The following is a 26,440-nucleotide window of genomic DNA, read 5'->3' as shown; positions in this document are numbered from 1 at the left end:
GAACCCGACTCAGAAGGGAACCCATCCTCATCTGGGTAACAACAGATAGTGTGAAAAAGTTCATTATGGATTTATATGAAGTCTGTATGGCCTTAGGAGCAGCCGTAGTCCCAGCAGTCTGGAATTAAAGAAGATTTGAGCTCCATCCAGAGGCAGAAAGGATCTGGATCTCTAGTATCTCCATAAATTCATGTGGGGCTCGGCGAAAGGAGAGAGGGAGAAAAAAGATTATTATGACTGCGAAGTAGTAGAACAGAATCTAGTCAGGGTAGGCTTGAGTAAACAAATACGTTTTAAGCCTAGACTTAAACACTGAGACTGTGTCTGAGTCCCGAACACTAATAGGAAGACTGTTCCATAACTGTGGGGCTCTATAAGAGAAAGCTCTTCCCCCTGCTGTAGCCTTCACTATTCGAGGTACCGTCAAATAGCCTGCATCTTTTGATCTAAGTAGGCGTGGCGGATTATATAAAACCAAAAGGTCGCTTAGATATTGTGGCGCGAGACCATTTAGTGCTTTATAGGTTAATAAAAGTATTTTATAGTTAATGCGAGATTTTACTGGGAGCCAATGCAGTATTGATAATATCGGTGTGATATGGTCGTACCTTCTAGTTCTAGTTAGGACTCTAGCAGCTGCATTCTGTATCAATTTGAAGCCAAATCCACTTGCCACTGCCTAAATCCCAGCATATTTTAGAGGAAATAATCTGCCATCTAGGCTGTACTCGCATCCTTTCTTCCTATTCCGTACGTCTCAGTCAACAGAAAGGCATGTAGAAGCAAGAGCAGCATTCGAAGATGAAAGGAGGGATGGACAGAACGCTTTGGATGGCATTCGGATGAGAGAAGCGAGAGGTAGACAGGGAAAGCGGGAGGGGCGGATAAATGGAAAGAGACTGAGGAAGGTGTAGAGCAGTGATTCCTCTCGTTAATCTCCTGGATGCATGAAACAAACCTTGCAATAAAGAACAAAAGGGTGATGAAGGGTGAAGCAGGTGAACGAGGTGGTATGAAGATGACAGCAGTAGAGATGTTTCCAGGAAACCGGGGCTTCTCACGTGAACAATTTGTGCATGTTTAATTGGAACTGAGCGAGAGAGAGAGAGAGAGAGAGAGAGAGAGAGAGAGAGAGAGAGCAAGGGAAGGGGGAGCAGGCAAGGGAAGGAGGGAGGGAGGGAGGGAGGGAGGGAGAGGAAAGCCATGCTCACACACTGTGACAGTGCCAAAGCAAGCGGAGAACGGTAGAGAGAGAAAAGCAGAAGCCTTGAGAGTGCTGGAGGAGAGACTTGTAGTGACAGAAGGGTCAGAGGGAGCGGCACAGGGAGGAATGAAAAAAAGAATGAAGGGCTAGAATAGAAAAAGAAACGGAAGGATGGGAGAAAGGGAGAAAGACGTACATGTGGCAGTGAAATTTCCCAAGCTGGATAGACACATCTAAAGACAGGAAAGAAGATAAGTGTGGATTAACTAATACTTGATGTGTGTGTGTGAGGCATCGTCACTGACAGAGATTGTGTGATGCCCTACTGGTGGATTATGAGAGAGTTGAAAGTAAGGACGAGTGTGTTGTAGCGTAAGGCTTGAGTGAGGGTGAACGTAAAGTGTAGGGGCATCCAGGGTCAGCGTGAAGTGAGGTTCGGTGCGGTTCATGCTTTCATCACATTCTCTCTCATCATGGGATTTCAGAAGCTCTCCATCATAGTAGGACCACGCAGTCTCGTCTACTCTTTCTTTCTTTAACTTCATCCTGTTGCTGCTCAACTCTGAAGAGAGAGAGAGAGAGAGAGAGAACGAGCCTCGTTGATCCTGAGGAGGTCTGAGGAGCGTCGAGGCAGTACGTAGCGTTTGGTGAATGCCTCCAGTATCCAGCCATGGGGGAATGGACCATCCTCGAACGCCTCCTAGAGGCTGCTGTTCAACAGCACTCTACTATGATTGGGAGGTAAGAACACCTCTTTGTGTTTGCACTAAAACTATCTGTTTCCCAGTGTGAGGAATGTGTCAGCATAAAGAAAGAGACTGTTTGATCCCAGATCTTTTGTTCCATTCAACCCAGGAAGGAAAATTAATTTCTGAAAGGCAGTGAGGAAAAATATTGACACACACATACATATTCACATATTCAGTAAATATATAACAATTTAGACTATATACTGTATTCTGATTCCATATTAATAGTCATACCAATATGCGTGGTATGCGTTTCCAAGCCGCACCATTTGCATCTCTAAAATGAATCAGTTTTACTTTGTGGAGGCTTGTTAAATTGTTGATTGCATGCATTTCCTTTACTCAGCTTAGGTAAGATCCCCACTGCAGCCTCACCAATGACCTATGCCTAGTAAATCAAAATCTAAAATGGCGATGAAATCAAACACACTATGCATTTCTGTTGTAGACGTTGGTCCATTACAGTGGCTCATGGCAGAGAGAGTGACGTGCTGGGTGATCATATGCTGGTGGGGCTTTGAGTTAATCCTATAGGATGAGGGAAGCAAACACACACACACACACACACACACACACACACACACACACTACTGCTGCTGGCTCAATGTTGAAATGGCATCAAATATAGCAAAACCTTCTGTGACATCTATTACAAAGCACACACACCGCGTTCTACACTGGATTCATCTTAATTCTTTCATTCAAACATCTCAAATGATTTAAATACTTATAATAGAGCTGTATATGCACAAAAAGCCATAGTACAATTGTAATTACATATACACGTATGGAGGAATATTTCATTGAAACAATAAAATCAATATTTGTATGCAACTTTGGTTTATTTTATTTTTATCTATGTATTCCTCTTCTTCTTCTTCTTCTTCTTCTTCTTCTTATTATTATTATTATTATTTGCAGAATGTATGCTGCCTGTAACAAAGCAAATCTGGTAAAAAATAACATTCAAATTAAAATGAACGTTAAAATGAACAACCACAGGTAATGTGGCAAGTTGATTTCTTATATCCCAACAACCCTACAATTTTAATGAAATGAAAACTATATGAATAAAGCACACATGATATGTAATAGTAATACACTGTAAAGCAATATTAAATTATAAAAACTGTTATTACTATTTTTATTCATTATTAACAGGAATAACATCACGTATCTTCTGGTATATACATGGGGGAAATAAGTATTGAATTTTTTTTCAGTAAAGCTATTTCCAATGAGGCTATTCACATGAACTTTTCACCAGAATTTGGTATTAACTCATGAAATCCACACATTTAAAGAAATTCAAACATTAAAGTCCATAAATGAAGTTACATGTAATAAAGAGGAATGACACGTACTTAGGCAAGAAATTGATTATCTAAACTATCATAAAGGCAGTTCTTTCTTTCCATTTCTTGTCACTGAAATTCTTTCATGGAAACAGAACACTACAGTATGTGAGTGCCTCATATTGGGCAGCTGTCTAATCCCAAGCTAAATATCAATGATGTCTCTAGTTGAACCGAACATACATCATCATACGTTCATACCAGAAAGTGACATTTCGCTTCTGTTGCTTGTGTCTCTTGTATCTTGTTAATGTGTAGCGACTGTTCCGGTTGTCGCTTGTGGCCCTGAACTGTCCAGTGGTGTTTTTTTTTAGTTTCAATGAAAATGATCGTAGCTAAACAGTCCACTATAAGATTCATACACAACACTTTTGTTTAAAATATATTTAGGTTTGATTTACATGATACATGCTAGGCTCATTGAGGGCTTAGCAAAGCAACCTCACTGTATGTACACGCTGACCAGGGGCACCAGTGTTCTCTGCCACTTACTTTGCTTCATTTTTCATGTTTCATCTTCATGTTTGTAAACACATTTATCCCTTTCTCACCATACACTGGCGTTCTTTTCCTTCGGTGGAATGGAAATCGTCTTATTGAACTTTTTCAATCAGTATAAGCAAATGAATTATTTAGGAATAGTCAGGAGACTGCTAGGTTTCTGTATGTAGAGTATTGTGACTCTGTGTTTAGCTGATAGTGGGCAGGGCGATGGGAAAGGGGAGGGGTGTGAGCCCCTTGCTGGGCAAACAATTCACACCTCTCCACAATAACACTAATACAGAGATAAAATGGACAGCAAAACTAAAGCTTTTTTTTTGACAGTGAAACACTGTATTCAACTACCACAATAAAATTATAACATTTAAACCTAGTAGGCTAAGTAAAAAAAAAAATATATTCTTTAAGCCCTGAATGTCTACTTTCATATGTAAAGAGTAATTGATGACGGACCATGGAAATGCATTACACCTCGCGTGTGCATTATTTTCTAATAATTCAATGGACCGGAGTCAATTATTCCACTTATACCACTTTTACCACATCTCAAGACATTGTTCAGATGTTTTATTTCAAGCCATTTGTCAGGTGTTTGTGTGTGGAACTAATTTATTACGCATCCCATCTCAAGCCTCCGTTGCTAATTCCAAAAAGTCACTTTAGAGCTATACGGAGGCTTGAGCTATTGATGTGTTATTAGAGAGAGAGGTTGAGAGAGAGAGAGAGAGAGAGAGAGAGAGAGCATTCACAATTTTTCTATTTCATGCTGATAATCTAAAAATAGAGCAAATAAAGAAATAACTATCAACAAGGCTACTTGTTCACAGAGTTTTTCGTTTTTTATTACTGCAGAAAATACAATGAATAAATAAATAAATAAATATTGATACTTGTTCCCTGGCTTTTCTGTGTCAGTGCTCTCATACGTGCACTCTCACGCTCTCTCTCGCTCCAATAACTGCATATCAATGGCTCGAGCCTCCGCGTCGTGTCGTGGCTGCATTACCACCTCGGGTGCGCGCTATTTTTCCAATAATTCAACGGCAATTATTCCTTATTTATTTCTAGAAAATCTAAATTGTCTGTCATTTTATTTGTTGTTAGATCTGTGTGCTGTGGTGGACAGTAGCCTAACTTTTCCACTAGTTCAGTTAACTTGGCGAAGTGATATGGAACTGTAATGTGTTCAAGACCTGACTGGAACTACTTTAGCCATGCATTTACTGAAAAATAATTGCGCACCTCAGACCGTCTGTCAGCCAATCTGAATCGAGAATTCAACAGCGCTGTGTTACTGTATAAAAGCCATTAACCACTACTGCGGACTGTGTGACATCACAAAAAAATTCAATTGAACATGGGAACCCCCAAAAGAGGCAGAGATTCCTTTTATTTTCGGCCTCTAGTTACAGTGAGGTCGTATATGATGTAATAAGGTGAAACCATGGTTATTTAAGTTTTTCTTCAAAACAATAAATGGGAAGTAATTCCAGGTAGGAACTAAACCTGAAGACACCTCGGACCACACTTTTGATGTAGGAGTTAGGATTTAGGATTGATCTGAGGAATCTTTCAAGCCAGTTATTTGGATGTGTTACTTTATAGCTGGACATTTTCTCTCAGTGAATTTCCATTGGATTCAAATAATAATACTATCTATAATATTCATGTGATAAAGAAGCCAGTCACTCACACGGCATATGAATACGGTTACTAAGCAACAACACACTCCTAATAAAAAAAAAATATGAATAAAGTCACAGATCGGGTTTAGCTGTATGTTACTGCACACTGTTTTGAACCGAAAAATGACATTTTACATTCTAAATTTATTTGCATGAAATTTGCGCCAGTACCTGTATCTTTGTGTCAGAGGCTTGAACCAAACTTGTGAATTTGTGCTTTCGACACTGAAAGTTGATCATTTGTCTTTCAAATGATTAAAGTAATGAGAACACTGTTGCTATGCAACTGGGAAAATATGGATGTCAAGCACACACTTGCTAACAGCGGAGGATAGCGATTTGACTAGCTAGTCATTCATACAAGCAATGTAAAGGCAGAATGATACTGGAAATGAGAGATGGATATCAATCTTTACCTCAAACATGCTGGAAAATTGCTAAGAAAAGACTCTGTCTGACAAATATTACACCAAAACTATCCTTAGCATTGAGCGGAAACACTAATTCCAAGCCACCACGCAAAGAAACAATATTCAGCTTTTAGAAATTTCATCTTTTGAAGTGCTTAATAGTATACAAGTGGAATCTTCTAGTAAAAACCGTGCATGCTACCCCATTTGTATGCAAAGGAGTCACAATTTTTCACATGTAATGTATGGGTTTATTTTACATTATTTATTTATTTAATTAATTTATTTACAAATGATTCATTTATTTTCATATGCATTTTTTACACGATTCATTTATTTACGTATGCGATTTTTACGTTTAATTTATTTTTCCATGTGATTTTTACATTTCATTTATTCTCACCTTTGATTTTTTACATTATTCATTTATTCCCACGTGCGATTTTTACCTTTAATTTATTTTTTTTGCATGTGATTTGTTTCAAATGTGATTTTTACATTTCATTTATTTCCGCATGCGATTTTTGCATGATTAGTTTATTTTCGCATGCGATTTTTACACAATTTGTTTATTCTCACAGGATATGATAAGAAAAGGGACCTCAAAAGGCAGAATAACCAAAGGACATGAACAAATGACAGAAAACACAACTTCTCGTAGTCATAGTTTCTCGTAGTCATAGCTCCTAAATGCAGAAGCAAAAGTTATCTAGTTGTTCTAGCTACCTGATAATGAGCTATAATATCATCCACTGGAACTGTCATAGGATAAAAGTTTATTTTGTAGAATTACAGTACAGCACTTAACAGCTGTCTTTAATCCTACTGCCTTTTGTCATCAAGAGATTCATCTGGCTCAGAATAGCTGCTTCTCCTTTAAAAAAACCACATAACGTTTAATGTGCCTGTCCAAAATATACAAAGTCCATCAGGTGGGTCAGCCATATTGGTAAGGAGTGACATAATTCAAAGTTATATCCCAGTAGATACAAATCTACAAGCTGTCACTCTACGTCTAACCCTCCATAAAGCTATTACCTTTTGCTCGATTTACATACCCCCTGATACCTCTATAGCACAATACGATCTGGACAAACTGGCTGACCTTTTGCCACCCCCATACCTGCTCATGGGCAATTTTAACAGTCACTGTCCTTTATGGAAAGACAGCTATACAAATCGGAAGGAGTTCATTTATAATAATGATTTGTGATTACGAAATGATGACTCCTACACTTATCTACACCCAGGACATGGAACTTATTCTGCTATAAATCTTACTATGTGTGAGCCTGAAATACTTCTCGATTTCTCATGGAAAGTATGGGATGACCTATGTGGGGGTGACCACTTCCCTCTGATAGTAAAGTCTACTGAAGTGGAATTCCAACAAAGAACACCAAAATGGCTATTAAAGAAATCTAATTGGTACTGCTTTCAGTCACTCTGTTCAATATGCAAACCCAGATGCAGAAGAATCAGTTCCAAAAACATCAACAAAGCCACATTGTAGAACTAACCCATGGTTTGACAAAAATTGCAGAAAAGCTATTGACGATAGGAAAAAGACAGAAAGGACTTTTAACAAACATCCTACAACGGAAAATCTAACCAGAGTGAAAATCAGCAGAGCAAAATCACGAAAAATTATTAACAAAGCAAAGAGACAGAGCTGGAAAGATATGTTTTCAAGTCTAAACTCACATACACCAACAAAGAATATATGGGACATGATCTGATAGATGAAGTGCAAGGAAGGCGGAGCCCAAATACAACACATCAAGAATTAAAGCTCTCTATTAACCCCACAACAAGAAATTGCTGACAAGATAGCAGAGACATTTGAGAGAAATTCTTCAGTGAACTGCCGCCCTGAGTTCCAAGTGATACAGACACTTCCTTTCCACAGTCCTTTCAGATAACATGGAACCATATAACCAGCCTTTTACAATGGAGGAGCTCTTAAAAGCCGTAAACTGCCCTAACGATACTGCTGTTGGACCGGACAAAATTCATTACCAGTTTTTAAAACATTTACCCCAAAGCACGTTATCGATCCTCTTGGACAACTTTAACACCATCTAGAAGTCAGGAAATGTACCATCCTACTGGAAAGAGGCAATAATCATACCCATACCCAAACCAGGCAAAGAACATACTGACCCAAACAGTTATCGCCCTATAGCTCTGACTAGCTGCCTCTGTAAAACCATGACAAGAATGGTAAATAATCGTCTTGTGTGGATACTGGAGACAGACCATAACATCAGCAACTACCAGTGTGGTTTCAGACGAGGAAAAAGCACCTTGCACCACCTTATAAGACTGGAAACATTTATACGGAATGTTTTGTTGTTTTTTTTTTTATCAAAAAAGAGCACACTGTAGCTGTTTTCTTCGACCTTGAAAAAGCCTATCATACAACCTGGAAATACAGCATCTTAAAAGACTTGCATGAAACTTCTTATCTGACTGACACTTTCGTGTTTGAATAGGAAACACCCTGTCAACCTTACACACACAAGAACTAAGGGTGCGACAAGGAAGCATCCTGTCAGTCATCCTTTTTAGCATAAAAATCAACAGTGTTACAAACATCATTGGACACAACATATTCTGCAGCCTCTGTGGTGTGGATTTATGTATCAGTTAAAGGGGAAAAACATGAACGTAATCAAGAGGCAGCTACAGATATGCATAAATAAGTTTAGTAACTGGTCAATGAAAAATGGATTTAAATTCTCTAAAACAAAGACTGTATGTGTGCACTTCTGGCTCCTGCGATCTCTGCACTTGGACCCAGAACTCTTTATGGAAGGAGAACCCATTAAGGTCATAAAAGAAACCAGGTTTTTAGGGCTCATGTATGACAGCAATCTATCTTTCATCCCATATATGAAATCAAGAAAGAGATGCCTTAAAACAATGGGCATTATAAAAGTATTGTCTAAAATAAGATGGAGTGGGGACCATACTACTCTTTTGCGTCTCTACGGAATGCTGGTCCGATCCCAGATGGACTAAGGAAGTGTAGTCTACGGCGCTGCCAAGAAATCCTACATCAAAACGTTGGATACAGTACATCACCTAGGGTTAAGACTCTCCCTTGGAGCTTTCAGGATGTCACCAGTTCAAAGCTTGTATATTGAAGCAATCGCTTCAAAATAGGTGCTTGAAACTGGCCCTGCACTATGGAGTCAAGCTGAAGGCAGACCAAAATAATCCAGCTCATTCTCCAGTTTTCCACCATCAATATCTACAACTGTATGAAGCCAGACCTACGTATATTAGCCCTTTTGGGATCTGCATAAAACCTCATCGAGAGAACAAGGATATTAACTTGGACATCCTAGCACAGACACGTATAGTACATGCCCTACAAGACATTGGAATATAAAGAAACCAAACATCATAATGGATCTGACCCAGCATAAGAAGACGGTGACCCACTTAAATGAATATAAACAACAGTTTTTAGGCATAAAATGCGGTTTCGCACTTCATAAACCTGTATATACAGACTGATCTGGGGGGGGGGGGGGGGGTACTTGTGTGTCTGTAGCAGTAGCATTTGAACAACAGCGACACTGTATTCGCATTCCTGGACAAAGCTCGATTTTCACAGCCGAGTCCCGTGCTTTGCTTCTAGCCCTAGAGCAGATAGAGAGCACACGCCACTTTTTAATCAGCTCAAAATCTTCCCTACAAGCACTCGAATCCTTAAAGACCGAACATCCCATAATTGCCAACATCCTAGCTAAAGTGGATTCTTTACAGAGACAAAATGTCAACAGCGTTTTTTTGCTGGAAACCGGGACATATGGATCTGTCTGGCAACGAACCAGCAAACACTGCTGCTAAGGAAGCCCTCAAATTGAGAATTACAGATTGTCAAATCCCACCATCAGATCTTAAACCAATAATAAACTCATACATCTCAAAAAAATGCCAAATGGAATGGGACCAGTGCATTCATAACAAACTACATGAAATCAGCCAGTTATAAACGAAAGACAAGTCCTTAATTTCCCCTTTGAATCCAGACACAATCAGACCAAATACACAAGAGTCCGTATTGGACACTCAAACCTTACACATGCTTTCCTACTGAACGGTGAAGATCCTCCAACCTGTGATTCCTGTAAAACAAGAATAAACTGTTAAACATATACTAATGGACTGTCCTGCTCTTAACAATACTAAACAACGCTTTTACTCAGAAAATATGTATTTAGAAGTCTTCCAAAATGTCTCACCAGGAGAAATCCTGGAGTTCTTATTGAATATTAACATGAAGGACCTCATATAGCTGTTGTTGTTGTTGACACTGCTGACATATTGTAAGATTTTGTTGTTGTAATGCTGTAAGAATCACTGGAATGTCTTGCTTTACCTACCTTGATCTTGCCATGAAAATAGCAACTGATGCTGGCATGGCATTAAAAGAACCATAAAGAAACACATAATTCAAAGCTTCATGCAGATTGATTTTATATACCTGTCCAGGAGCAACGTCGTAAATTGTCCAGCTTCATCCCCTTCACCATTAATAAATTACTTCATCGTGGCAAAGCGCTGCCAGTGTTTATTATGGTCTTACTGTGTTTTTGACATTAAGTTTTATCGAAGCACAGAGGGATTTTTTTTGCTCATGGGAGAATTATTGAGAATTTCACACAGGGTAATGGGGTGCAGTGAAGAGGCCTTGGGGAGTATCTGTAAAATGACCGACACAAGGCCTGTCCAAACACAAACAAACTTTCCAGAGCAGAAGGCAGATTTCTAAACTGGTGTCCTCAGCTACATAATACACTTGTGCTGAGGCTATGGTTAATCATTTTTTTTTATCATGTTCTACACATTTTTCTATGTTACTATGGTACTAATAAGAAATAAAAATATCGAATATTGCACCAAAATTTAGTACACCAAAATGATACTGTTGATAAATACACCTGCAAGCAAACCCTGTCACACCCAATGATTCTCCATTAGACAAGGTACACAAGAATGAAACAAATCGTGCATGCGTTGCTATTCTCGTTGCTTACTGAAACAGTGCTCTCCACGCCATCCTCTGTGCATTCATCCTTTATATTCATCCTTTATACTTCATCCTTTAAGTAGTCAGGCTCTTGCTGTGATCATGACACTGATTTGCACAGCGAGCTCAAACCTCAGCCATGCTCAGAGCGAACACACTTCTTGGTTAAGAACGATTCCACTGCACACAGTTCCTCATTCATTATTCTACACCCAGAACTGTTCAGTTGCACCTCAGTGTACGCAATCAGGTTTCTGCGATCACAAGCATGCGAGTCATGCAACAGTCGTGATTACAGTGCTGCGACTATAATTAGCAATGTGTCTTTTTATAGCACCTCGCTTCATTTGATACCTAGCAGAGACTTTATATTTTTTTTTTTTTAAGAGTGGGTATATTTGAGAACTGCTCTTACAGGTGACATTTTCATTCACAAGTTAAGTGGATGAGATATATATTTTAAAGAGTCTTCTTTATTATTCACAAATACTATGATGTCATGGCATAGGACTAAGACTCTGACAGTGCTGGTGAGATTTAGACCAGTCTGTTTGTTTGAGGAAGAAAACTGAAAAACATTTATGTCTATAATAGGGAATTCAGTGCTAAATCTACTCAGCTTCCAAGAAGGAATTTCTCTGCAAAGAGTGAACTCAAGCGTGTTTTTGCCATTTAAGGGAAAGGCTGAAATAGCAGGCTTCAAATATGATTTGTCAAATGATATAAATACAAATGTGTGAGGAATTTTACAGTTGTCAGAAAAGCATTATTTTCCATTGTGACATTGTACAAGGATCCAGACAATACTGTTTTTTTTAATCAAGTATAATAATACATACAAGGGATTTCACAAAGAGGATAATGTTTTTTATATGTTTATATTTGTTGAAAAAGCAGACTGCCAAGGTGGAAGGGCTACAGAGCGTTCTTGTCAGCTTAGAACTTAAAACAATGGTTTATTTACCTTTTTGTATGTAAATGGAGTTTGTGCTTCTGTAATGGAGTCTGAGTCTAGCAGTGGGTCTTTTATGAAACCTAAAATGGAGATTGGCCTTTGTGAGTTCATGTTTATTTAAAGGGAGCTTAATATATCCATTAGTCATCGCAGATGAGATCCAAGCCTTTCAAACAATGCTGCTTTCATACTAACCTGTCCATAATGAATCGCTCATCTTAATGCACTGATAGGGGCCTAAGGAGGTCATTTTCTAAAAAGCTTTTGTGCTATTTTTCAGGTGACAGTATGAAACACTCAAGTCAGATTTTCTTTTCTTCTTTACCTGATTGGGGTCAGTGCATTAGGCAGTAGTAGATCAATAGAACCATTTATCCCCCATACACACACATTTCATAGCAGTTCAGTGGGTTTGTTGGGAATTGGATTCTGTGAGAAGTCAGCTTGTAAGCTGATAAATCTTTTCCAATCTGCTATGTCTGTGTGAATACATTACTGTTTAACCCAAAGTAAATGAAGATCCATACAAAGGGGTGTCAACTAGCGGATCATGGAAGTAGCAAAGAAGGGGTGTAACTGTATCGGTAATGCTTTACAATAACAGTGCATGAATAATCATCCACTTATACTTTAATTAATACTTAATTAAATATGATGTAATGAGTTAAGGCATGTACTAATCACAAACTAATGAAGAGCTAACCTTAACTATGACGTGAGTCTTGTGAATTCATGTGAATAATGACCACCTTAAGTACATGTCAGTAGGGCTGGGCGATATGACAAAAATATAATATCACGATACTTGAGGACATTTCTACAATACATGATGCGATACAAAATATATAATTTAGCGAACAAACTGTTTGCAAAACAGTAGGAAAAAAAAACAAAAACAAAACGTTAAACTGAGTTACATGATACTTTTCTTTAATGCCTACACAGACAAAGAAGATTAAGTTGGGTTTTTTTTAAAATTACATCAAATCAACAGAATCCATTCAGTAGCATTTGATATGAAATTATTAAAAATGTTTTAAAAAAAACATCATGCCAATGATAACTCAGAAAAGTATTTTGCATAATCATTTATCACGATATCGATATTATATCGCTATATCGCCCAGCTCTATATGTCAATACATGTTTGTTATTTAATGTATTACTTAACATGTTTGGGTAAATCAAACATTCTTTCTTATAGAGCATGTTTGATGTGGTTTACCCCTACGTGTTAATTAATACATTAACTAACAAACATGTACTAACATGTACTTAAGGTGGTCGTTATTCACGCATGAATTCACAAGACTCACGTCATAGTTAAAATGAGCTCTTCATTAGTTTGTGATTAGTACTTGCCTTAACTCCTCATTAATTCATATTTAAGTAAGTGTTAATTCAGGTATTAGTGCATGATTATTCGTGTACTGTTATTGTAAAGTGTTACCACTGTATCTGTTTAGTGCTCCAAATATTCATATCTGTATTCGGATTTAAACCCTGAAGTGGTCATGGCTTAAACAGATGCATATCTCTGGTCTCATCCAGATGCCCTGTGAACCTTTCTTCCAAGCTTTCAACAACAACATAAAAGAATAGTTCTCCTCCTATTCGTATCTGTATTTGTATCCATTTCGAACACATTATCTATTCAATCCGAATATTGTATTAGTATTCGGTTACATTCCTACAGCTAAGGATTAACCGGGTGCTTTAAAAATACCAGCTCAGTTTCTGTTGCAGTTTATCCAATCACTTGCATTTATGTCAATAATATGACAAAATTATATAAATATATAAAGGCTAACTACAAGGATAGATACATAAGGTCAGAAAGTGTAGAGTTTTCCAGATTTTTCATTTTATTTCCCCTCTCTGGTCTGATTAGCGAACAGCTGACATGGCTTGTTTCAAATAAAAAGACTATGAAAACAGAGCCATGGACAAAGAAGTATCTGTTTATTCTCCTTGCTTCAAATTCATTGTTTCAAAAAGTATATGGCTGCTGCATTCTTGTGGAAACCGTGGACTGGTTAATTTGGCAATTAGCTAAGACATCTGTGTAAACTGATATACAATTTTTGTGGTGTACATCAGTGTTGACAGCAATGTGCTCCTAAATTGACAAGCTGTTATAAGAATGTTCTAGCATGTTAAGCTGGCATGAAAATATCTGGCACATAGCAGTGGTGTATTTGGATCCTTGGCTGACACTCTGAAGAATATAAAAGGCAAATACACACACAGGAGCAAGCGTTTCCAGAATCATAGTAAACAAATGTATTCATCCATCCATCAATCCATCCAACTACCCATCCATCCATACGTCCAACTGTCCATCCATCCATCCAACCATCCATTCATCCATCCATCCATCCATCCGTCCATCAATCAATTCATCCGTCCATCCATCCATCCATCAAGTCATCCATCAATTCATCCATCCATCCATCCATCAATTCATCCATCAATTCATCCATCCATCTATCTATCAATTCATCCATCAATTCATCCATCCATCCATCCATCCAGTCAGATGATTAGCCATTCATTAATTCATTATTTGAGTTAAAGTCTCATGGGTACATGTCTTTATCTGCTCATGCACAGATCACAGATACTTCTTTACTATCATTTCTTTCACTGTACATCTGTCTAAATCTTTCACTTTCATCCTTCACTGCCTGCAGGGTCATCCAATTTAAGATCTCCACGTGGAGCTCGAGGGCATGAATGTTAAAACTGCCCTATACTGAAGATATAACTGAACCTGTTTACTCCATCAATAATCATTGTAATATATGAATTATATGCCACACAATATGCAGTTAGTATATGGCATCATCCAACTTTCCAACACTGGAAAAATATAGTAAATTGAATGTAAGAAAACCATTTAACCATTCAAAAATGCGTTAACCAATCTCAGGCAACATTTTCCCATTTCTTTCATCTGACCGTGGTTAAATTAGCACCATGGTTGAGTTTTTTTTTTATTTTTTTTATTTTTAAGAATAGAAATACACAAAATTTGATTAACTAGCATCTTTGCTAATGTCATGAGGGCATTGTAATGATTTAATTACAAACAAATATCTTCAATTAATCTTTTTTTTTTTTTTTACAATCCATTTTTTTTGTAACAGAGTTCTACATTCAAAGTGACCTTTTCAGTTAATATCACAACATAACTGAAAATACATTTTAAAAAATAATTGAAAGGACTTATAACTGTATTGTCTTCCCATGATCTTCACGAAATCCAGGTGATTCAGTTTTCTGTTGAAGATGTGACTTGTGGAATATTCCAAATATTTCATGGGGGTGAACATGTTTAGGTACACTTACATGTGCATTTTTAATAAGCTATAATTGATGACTCATGAAAGAAGGTGTTTCAGGCATGTTAAATGACGAGATATGTTGAATGGAATCACATGATGATGCAAAAATAATATGATTTTTGAAGTATTTTCAGGATTACAGTTCAAGATAAAATGTAGTTATAGTGGGCTGGGACAGGGAAAAAGTGTCATTTTGTAAGTGCACTAGAGGTTTATTAATGCTTTAAGTTTTTCATTTGAAACATGCACCTAGGTGGATGTGAAAGACACTTTACCTGTGTTGAAAATGTCCTTTTACCTTTACATACATAAAGTCCCTTCTGAAAGTATTGGAATGCAAAGGGTCAGTTGGGTTAAGGTGTGGTGATTGACTTGGCCAGTCTAAAGCCTTCCACTTTTTTTCCACCAGTGGTTTCTTTCTTTTTCAGGACATTCCAAATTGTTGTACTGGCTGTGCCCAATGCTTGTGCAATGGCTCTGATCGACCTTTTCTCAGCTTCAATATGGCTAGCTTTTCTCCCATAGACAGCTCTCTTGTCTTCATGTTTGTTTATCCTTTTTTAACAACAAATACTTCACAGGTGAAACTCAGGGCACAAACCAATAGTAGACATTCAGAGTTATTAAATGTTTATGCAATCAATCTAACAGGGCACACCTAGGCAACAAGAACCACCTGTCAGTCACATGTTCCAATATTTCTGATCACTTGAAAAATGGGTGGGATCAAACAAAAGGTGCCATGCTCAGTTGTCTGATGTTTAAACACATCTAGATGTAAATATCAGTAATGAAAGCTGAAATTCTGATCTATCGTCTCATATTCATCTTTTGATATCAAACCTAAATGTCTTCAGTGTATAGCAAAAACAACAGAATTTACCTTGCTGTTACAATACATTCAGAGAGGACTGTAAAAATGTGCAAATCTGAACAACACAAATGGCTCCCCAATCATGGAATCACCCAAAAGTACAAAACGTACTTGTGCTTTGTCTGAGGTTTTGTAATGTCCATGCTCCATCCTACCCAACTATGTTGGTAACACAACATTCTTTCCTATGAAAAAGTACTACCATTTCTGAAAGTTTCAATTTTACAGGTTTAGAGCTTAATTTATAAATACCTTTGACTGCAGACTTCTAGAGAATAATCACTGGAAATATGTATTTCTTATAAGTGCCCTTTCATTGTAAGTAGGTAAAAAATTGGAGATGGGAAGACATGGCTTTTGCCTACTTTGACCAGATCTTGTTAGTGTCTTTGGTGAGAGTGCACATTGAGGCTAAACTCTTAATAGGAACTGAGAGTGTGTCAGGCTTACCGGAGCTATAAATGCACACCAGCCCGGCGCTCTCCACATCATCTAGCATTTGCTTCAGACAACTATCAGCTCTGGCGAACTCAGACACTGCTGTGAATCTCTAAAACTAATAAAGCCAAGATAAATGTAATCCTGCAGTTACAAAGTCAGCATGCACATGGTTTTGGTGTGTCAGTGTGAGCTAATTTTTAGGGAAATCTAGGTTGACTTAAGTGGATCTTAAATCACAGAGGGGTTTCTTTTGCAGTGCTTGGTTAAAATCTTAATAACTACACCTATTTATTAAGATTTTAACCCAGCAATGCAAAAGAAACTAAAGGTTGGAAATATTTATTAAATATTACACCGTGTTCTAGCCAGGTTTGGACATTTTTAAGCACCCCTACAAAGGGTCATACCATTTCTTCACTGCTGCCTCAAGCTTGCCTTCCTTATTATATAATGAGTCTGTGATGAAAATATGTATAAATCTAGGCTTAACCTTGTTTGTCCCTAATTAAGCCCTAATTTCAGTATGAATTCATTTACCACACCAGTTGAATCATGTAATTTAGGTTATTTGTGCAGTGGTACATGAATATTTGATAGCCACCTCTACTTCAGTTGATCATCTGTTATTGCCATTAGCATACCATGAATTGAATTATCTAGTTAATTTTTTAGTTCTGCAAATACAGTGCATGTTAGCTTTTGGCTAGTTCACAAGCTGGCTAGTCCAAAGGGTGACTAATTTTACATGCAAAGATTTTTGTCAGTCTTGTCAGTTTTGACAAGATATCACCTCAGTTGCGTGGGTATTGCTTCTACTTAGACAAATAATGCAGCGCCACTGCAGATCAATAAACCCATGCAATTAATATGAACTGTAAATTTCATCTGTTGTGTTACACATCAGTGCCTTCTCCAGACCACAATTGTCCAACATTTCAGTCTTGACCTCATGTGATTGGTTGGGTTAGTTGGCGTTTAATATGATATAGTGAAATGGAATTTCATTTATGAGTTTACTTCAGCCGATAACTGCCAATATATATTCATTACACTTCGCCCCTGTCTCTTATTGTAGGAATTCCTTACTAAAAGTACCTCTCAGCCGTTCCTTACTTTCAGTGTCACTTTTAGTGTCACTTATAACTTTTACTGGATAGAAGATACAGTCCTCTCTGAAAGTATTGGAACAGCAAGACCAATTCTATTTTTTTCGCTATACATTGAAGACATTTGAGTGTGAGATCAAAAGATGAACATGAGACGATAGAGCAGAATTTCAGCTTTTGTTTCTTTATATTTACATCTAGATGTGTTAAACAACTTAGAACATGGCACCTTTTGTTTGAACCTACCCATCATTTTAAGTGATCAAAAATATTGGAACATGTGACTGATAGCTGTTTCGTGCTGCCCAGGTGTGCCCTGTTAGATTTATTATTTAAAGAATTAATAGCTCTGAATGTCTACTCTTGGTTCAAGCCCTAGGTTTCGCCTGTGAATACTGCATTTGTTGTTAAAAAGGATAAACCGACATGAAGACCGGAGAGCTGTCTATGGGAGAAAGCATGTCATCGTGAAGCTGAGCAAAGAGGTGAAATCTATCAGAGGCATTGCACAAGCATTGAGCATAGCCACTACAACAATTTGGAATGTCCTGAAAAAAAAAAAGAAACTACTGGTGTACTAACAACCAGACATGGAACAGGTCAGCCAAGGAAAACAACAGAAGTTGATGATCTGTGAGGAACAACCCAAAAATGTCAGTTAGTGACATCACCAACAGCCTTCACAGAACAGGGGTGAATGGTGCCATGTTCACAGTTGTTTAACACATCTAGATGCAAATATCAGGAATGAAATTCTGAGTTATCATCTCATATTCATCTTTTAATCTCACAATGCAATGCCTTCAGTGTATAGTGAAAAAAAATAGAATGGACTTTGCTGTTGTAATACATTCAGAGGGGACTGTAAATACACATTCATACAGTGAGCTGCAAGAAGATCTGGAGCAAGTGCTACAGCTCAGGCGTGCTGAGCAGTACAAACGCAAGTTACTTGTCTCGCCATTCTTTTGACGCTTAAAAATGATGTCAAACGTCACAGATACTTTTTTGGGAGTAACTGAATGGGAACACTGGTTTCATTGATGTATCCCTGTTCTCTTGGAAATGACCGGATGAGCAACATGTTCTCACGTTTGCAAATTCATAATAATACACACAAGCCAACTAATCTGGAACAGTTACTTAAGTCACTGAGAAACCCCAAAAAGTTCAATCCAATCAGTGTTGTAAGTTTTCCACCATTGAAAATTCCTCAGAACAGACTCTGCTTCTTTTACGTTTCCCGATAACACGATAAGCTGCGTTTTCTTTTTTATCTTATTAAGAGAAAAAATAATTTCTTTCTTTCTTTTTCTTATCTATCAGAGATAGAGGGAAAGAAAGATAAGCTGATGAGGGAACAATTGTTTATACCTGCTCCAACGTAAGAGACAACAGGAACTCACTAGCCTCAAGAGACGTTTCACAACAATAAATGTAACTATAAAGTGATAAAAAAAAATTGACGTGTCATTTAGTAATGAATAAAAAAAATTGGCAAATTGCTGTCACTGTTATTGAGGAATAAAACACTTTGGAACATGCTGTTATGGGAATAGAATCAATATGGGGGTGGTAACAATAACTCAAATTTACACCACATCACAAAACCATCATTTTGCTTTGCATATCCCGAAGTATTTTATTCCTTAAATAATAAGGCTCTATTTCACCCCAGTTCTATAAAAAATATCTAATACATGATACCAGAACTGGTGCCTACTACATGTGTGTTAATATTTGTGTGTGTGTGTGTGTGTGTGGTGTGTGTGTGGTGTGTGTGTGTGTGTGTGTGTTTAAATGAGGAAATATGTGAAAGCCAAACAGACTGCTAATTCTTAAAGACACACATTAGAATGTTCTGTCTATAAACACAATTGTGATTCATATTTTATACAAATGCTGTAGCGGTAAACTTTGGTTTATGCGTGTGTGTGTGTGTGTGTGTGTGTGATGCACTGTCATACACAGACGATCGCACCCACTGAAAGGCACAAGCAGAAAACAAACACAAGCTCACACACAGCCGTTAAACTCCATAAACATGACCTCTAACGAGTGATTCATATTCATAGAGACACACAACACTTTCATGGCCAGATGGTCAGCCATATACACACAGGGAAAGAGAGAGAGAGAGAGTAGCTATATTTAAAGCAAGTAAAACCATGCCAACTCTCAGTAGTAGAACTAGAAAGTCCTATATCAGGAGACTCCTCACAGTTTTCACAGACTAGCACATACACACAATTTTGCATGGTTTTAAACAATTATCCTCCTGTTTGCTGACACACACACACTGTGCCAACACAATTTGCTATTTACTAGCAAGCTGATATCTGCGTATCAAAACCAAGCAACTATTCTGTGGCCAAGAGGCATCTGGTAGTGTTCTGTAAAATGTAATAATCAGACTCGCAGATTCACACATTCATTCACACACACACACACACACACACACACACACACACACATTTGAATACGCTCAAGGAATCTGCCATGAAATGAATTACACTCCAATATACACAGAAACATGCAGTGTTCACTTATTTCCAAACTCACTGTAGATGCCAGAACAAATTCAGTTCAGTTTTATTTGTATAGCGCTTTTAACAATAGACATGGACACAAAGCTGTTTTACACAAATCAGGATGTACAGTTGAGGTCAAAAATTTACATAACCCTTGTAGAATCTGCAAAAGGTTGATAATAATTTTTTTTTAAAAATCAGAAGGATCATAAAAATAGCATTTTTTTAAAACAATTTATTTAATCCTGCCCTCAATAAGCTATTTCACATAACTGATATTTACATACAGTTCACAAGACACAATAATAAGTGACTTTAACATGAATGAACCAGTTCAAAAGTTTACATACCCTTGATTCTTAATACTATGTGATATTACCTGGATGATTGACGACTGCTTTTATATTTTGTGATAGTTGTTCATGAGTCCCTTGTTTGTCCTGAACAGTTAAACTGCCCACTGTTCTTCAGAAAAATACTCCAGGTCCTGCACATTCTTTACTTTTCCAGAATCTTTTCCAGACTCATATCACAAAACATAAAAACAGTTGTTAATCATCCAGGAAACAACACACAGTATTAAGAATCAAGGGTATGTAAACTTCAGAACTGGTTCATTCATGGTAAATTCACTTATTATTGTGTCTTGTGAACTATATGTAAACATCTTTTATGTGAAACACTTTATCTTTCAAAACATTTTATAATACATTTTTAAGGCCTTAGGCCTTAAAACTCACACAAAACAAGAAATATTGAAAACAACCCAACCATAATGCTCAAAACTAAATCTGTGAATGCATATGCAAATCGAGTTTGAAAACCACACCCCCACATTCAACATTACTTCAGTAAACTTTGGGGATTTACATGAATTAATTTAGTACAGAACTTTAAGTAATTCTAATCATTTGTTGTTTGTGTGTGTGTGTGTGTGTGTGTGTGTGTGTGTGTGTGTAATAATTGAAGATTTTCTTTTTCATATTGTCAGTCATACTTACTGAACCACTGAATCATTTATTTTCAGTATAGAGGAAAGGAAAACAGTATTAAATGTGTTAAAAGGATGTTCATCATATTGTTAACAGAAGTCCTGGAATGAAAGATTTTTTGATGATGATGATGACGATGATGATGATAATAATAATATTCATCATCATCATCATCATCATCATCATCATCATCATCATCATGGGGCAAGTGTACAGTCTTGAGGTGAGATTATCCACAGTAGTAGGAAGGTGAATCTGAGACATAAACTGTCTTTTGGACTGAAGTGCTATTCAGAAGTTATACAAGATATCAGCTTGAGCGAGGAGTAGTAGTATTAAGTCCAGCGCCACTGTCAGTCAGTTTGAAGTAACCACAATGTGTCACACTGGAATTTATGTTTTGTGCTATAAATACACCTAACTATGGAAATCCATTAGAGGCCAATATTAAATACAGAAATATGTTCATTAAATGTCTGTTCATTAATTAACAGTATGAAGACCTCAGAGGAGACCCATCTTAATCTGAGACATTGCGAAGGCGTCAATTTTTATGCATATGAAGTCATGAATGAACTTAAACTAAGCTGTAAGTGTAGCACATAAATGCTTGGCCAGTTTATTCTTTAACCTGCTGGCTAATTAATTAACTACAAAAAATGTTATGGTTATGTCCCATGCACACATTACAATATCATAACCTTGATTTAGTATCTCAATGCTTTATTAAGTTGTGCACAATACAAAAAAATGAAATACTAAATAATAGGATGTGCTGGATCAAGTGCTATTTTAAAGCTGCCTAATATTGCTGAATATGAATGGCTTCATATTAGAGGATTATTCCAGTGTTTGCCATCTTCTCATTCTCATTATCATATCATTATTATTAATATTATTATCATCTTTTCTTATTTTGTATTTTAAAATTGTCTCTTACTTTTATGTTACATTGTATGACATTTAACAGCAAATTAATAAAACAATATCTTTTTATATTTTCAGTTCCCATATAATTTTCTATCTGTCTTTTTTTTCTTTTTTCTGAATTAAAGGCAAGTGCTTGTATTTAAGTACTTGATCTAGAAGCTAAAGAAAAATCTTGGAAGATTGAACTACTCACAGGTTATTTGGTGCACTAGAAATTGACTTAAACTTGTGCATAACCCGAATATGAAAACACAAATTCCCCTCCATTTAAATATTGACAGAATTTCTCACTTTGTTCTTTTCAGATTAATAACATTTCCAGTTCTATATGCAACACTGTATGGAGTTATTTGGAGATCTGTAAAATAATCATGACACGTGACATAACAGGGCACATTTCTTGCAATAACATTTTTATTTATTTATTCTTAATAAAGGTGGTTAAGTACATTAAAGCTTGTAGGTTGTAACTGTTATTGCAGGGCTCTTATCAGACTGGCATGTCAGATTTGGGGTGGATTAATCTGGATTACAGTTAACCTTCCACTGTCCTGGAGCTTTTTCCCAAGTGACATCTTCAAAACAAAGGCAAAGGGGCTTGTTCACAGGGGATGGGACTCTGTGTAGCACTCTATGAAGGCATAAAAGTCAATTATTCAAGCAGATGAACAACAGGGACACCGGATTTGCTTAATATCCTTCACTGACAAATGATGAAGAAGAAAAGACACTGGGAAAAAAGTGACCATGCTTTAGAAAGTCAACCATGCAACCAGACGAACTACCTTGCTGCTTTTTGAGCATTTATGAGCTGATTTAAGAACTGATTTTGCTTTATTATTTAAGTTATTTATGAGCTTTTCTGAGGTTAGTTATTGGCAGGGTGAAAAGTAACACATCCTAGGAAGAAATATACATAGGTACATACTGACTGGCATGTTCTCCCCGTGCTGCGGGGGTTTCCTCCGGGTACTCCGGTTTCCTCCCCCAGTCCAAAGACATGCATGATAGGCTGATTGGAGTGTGTCCGTAGTGTATGAATGGGTGTGTGAGTGTGTGTGTGATTGTGCCCTGCGATGGATTGGCACCCTGTCCAGGGTATACCCCGCCTTGTGCCCGATGCTCCCTGGGATTGGCTCCAGGTTCCCCCGCGACCCTGAAGAAGGAGTAAGCGGTAGAAGATGGATGGATGGATGGTTGGACAACTGACTCCCAGACTTGTCAAAATAGTCTATTACACTAGCTCTGCATTTAATTACCATATTTTACATTTATATCCTAAATAGAAACAACAACAGAGCAAACAAAATAGCAAACACAAAAGAAAATAAAGAGGAGGGATAAAATGCTATAATGAATGATTCTGATCATTCATCATCAGTAAACACTTTATCCTCTTCAGCATGGATCCAGAGCCTATCCCCAGGAGGGACACATCCTGAATATATATACCAGTCCATCTGTCCAATCCACCTACTGGCGTGTTTATTGGGAGCTGGGAGAAAACTGGCAAACCCAAAGGAAACTCATAGTGACTTGGGAAGGACGTGTAAAACTTCACACAGAGAGTAACCTGAGCTCAGGATTGAACCGGGGACCCTACAGCTGTGAGGATGCAATGCTACCCACTGTGCCATTGTGCAAAGATCAGCTTCCTCCCACTAAACAAACATTCACAATATGCAGAACCAACACAGTACCAAATAAATACTGTCGAATGTTCTTTCAGTGGCACAATTGCAACATCCTTTGAGGGCATACAGTATATATTGGATCCAAGGTGCTAACCCTGTGATTAGGGATAAATTTAACATCTACAATTTCTATCCTGAATGTATGTACTGTCTTTCTGTCCATTGTTAAACGTGCCATACAAATAAAATTGAATTGAATTGAATTGAATTGAATTGAGATTGCAATTATGGGTTAGGGTTAGGAACAGGCTCTATCTTTGTATCACATACAGTACTGTGCAAAAGTCTTAGGAACATGCCAAGAAATGCTGTAAAGATGCCTTCAAAAATGATTCAATTAAACTTTTTCGACAATTAAGGACATACTATAAACAGCAGTAAACAGTAACAAACGGACCAAAGTAAAATTTCAATTCAATTTAACTCAATTTTTATTCATGTAGCACTTTATATAATGAACAATCGTCACAAAGCAACTTTACAGAAAAACAGAAACCCATCCTCATTTGGTTGACCAGACCGGATAGTGCAATTATAAATAATTCCCTTCTGTTAGTGTATACTATATAGTCAAAAAGTGCAATTGTGTGACCAGGAACTTGTATTCGTATGAGCAACTTGTGAATATGAGCATCAGAGTCATTTCTGAATTCATTTTAGTTTTAACTTGAAGTCTGTATTGTTAAAGTTATCAGCATTTGAAGTTATCAATATTTGATGTGACAGCACTTTGCTTTAAATATATATATATATATATATATATATATATATATATATATATATAGTCTCAGGTACAATATGTGCAGTTGTATTAAGAAATTAGAAATGATAATAATAAGAATCCATCCATCCATCCATTTTCTATACTGCTTATCCTACGCAGGTTCGTGAGGAGCCTGCAGCCCTTGGAACCAAGGGAATTGGGGCACAAGGCCATGGTGCCAACCCAGTGCAGGGCACATTCGCACACCCTTTCAAACACTATGGACAATTTGGAAAGGCGAGTCAACATACAGTGCATGTCTTTGGACTGGGGGAGGAGACCGGAGTACCTGGAGTAGGCCCCCGAAGAGAGAACAGGGACAACATGCAGACTCCACGCACACAGGGTAGAGGCGGGAATCGAACCCCCAGCCCTGGAGGTGTGAGGCACACTTGCTAACCACTAAGCCACCAGGTCCCCTAAAAATAAGAATAAGAAATTATAATAGGTTTTGCTGAGTGTCTCTGAGAACTTTCAGTTAAAGAACACAGTTCTTCTCCAGACTTTAACTGACACGCTTGCTTCAGAGTGGCCTGCACAGAGACCTTACATCAACCCCACTGAACACCTTTGGGATGAACTGGAATGCTGGAGTGTGCCCCAGGCCAACATCTGTGCCTGACCTCAATAATTCTTTTGTGGCTGAATGAGCAAATCCCCACAGCCATGCTCCAAAATCTAGTGGAAAGACATACAAGAAGAATGGAGGTTATTATAACAGCAAAGGGGGACTAAATCTGGAATGGGATGTTCAAAAAGCACATATGGGTGTGATGGACAGGTGTCCACATACTTTTGGCCCTATAGTATAAACCAGCTGTAAGACACATAAATGACATGTTTGAATTTTGTCATCATTTTGGAGTGCACTAGCTTCACACTAAAAGCCATAAAACTTCGTTTTTGATTTCATGGAGACTTTAAATCAAAAGAGTAAAGAGTACGGAAAGAGCAGGTCCTTATTCAACATCACATGCTCACTGCTGAATGGCTACAGTCAGCATCAGTCTGAGAGACCGTTTTTGTACTTACAGACCAGTATACAAAGGTAATTCTATGGAATAAGCAAAGAAAATCACCATGCTGACGTGGTCCAAAGCACCTACAGCTTGGCCATGAACATCACATGCACCACAACGTCACCAGTCTGTAAATCCAACACCATTAGTGTTTTAAGCTCCCGTTTTAACATATATGAGTTTTGTACATTATCTTTAGTTCTCTATTTAGTACCCCATTGCCTTTGAGAGATGGCAAGTAATTATGCTGAATAGAATTTAATTTCATGGGTGGCTGTACAAATGTGGTACCAGTGGATGTCTTAAAGCCTGTGTGCGTTCATAGAAGGGATATAAATGAGTCGATATCAGGTGCGAAAATTCTCATCTACCACCATTTCAGGCAGCTGGTGGGTGAAAAAGCAGCAGGTCCTTCAACAGCCGGTCGTTATCGCATACAGTAACTGCTTCGGCTCATGCCGACCTCGCTCTCTTGTTCTCCTGCTCTCTTTCTGCCCTGTGCTGTTCCCATGGCAACAGGCGCAGAGAGATGGGTGCAAAAGAGGATGGAGTTGTGGGTAACACCCACCTCCCCCCTTCCCCCAATCTCCCTCTCTACTCCACTCTTATTGCCTCTCTTCTCTTGACTAAGTAGCTACAGGGTGACTGGCTTCGTTAATCTCTTTCTTCCACACGCACTACAATCACCATCAGGGAATAAAATACATCATGATGTCAGTTGGCAGATTTTCTTCAATATAATGCACCAGCCTGCTAGAATTTGATTTCTGTGTCATGCAGTAAATCACTTTTTTTTTTTTTTTTTTACTTGTGGGCTAGTAATGACTTTTTTTTAGTTAA

General features: G+C 37.6%; 1 protein-coding gene across 1 annotated transcript in view; it reads left to right on the top strand.

The window, feature by feature from the left end:
• The first annotated feature begins 1,103 nt into the window (after positions 1-1,103).
• LOC128624281 (gap junction delta-2 protein) overlaps positions 1,104-26,440 on the top strand; it is a 28,504-nt gene continuing 3,167 nt past the window's right edge. The window contains exon 1 of the mRNA XM_053651804.1: positions 1,104-1,945. Coding sequence (XP_053507779.1) covers positions 1,875-1,945 — 71 coding nt within the window. The 5' untranslated portion in view covers positions 1,104-1,874. The remainder of the gene's footprint in view (positions 1,946-26,440) is intronic.

This window comes from Ictalurus furcatus, chromosome 20, assembly GCF_023375685.1.
Source record: "Ictalurus furcatus strain D&B chromosome 20, Billie_1.0, whole genome shotgun sequence".
In the NCBI taxonomy this organism is placed as follows: Eukaryota; Metazoa; Chordata; class Actinopteri; order Siluriformes; family Ictaluridae; genus Ictalurus; species Ictalurus furcatus.
Note: the sequence above shows the minus strand (reverse complement) of the source record. Positions and strands in the feature narration are given on the sequence as shown.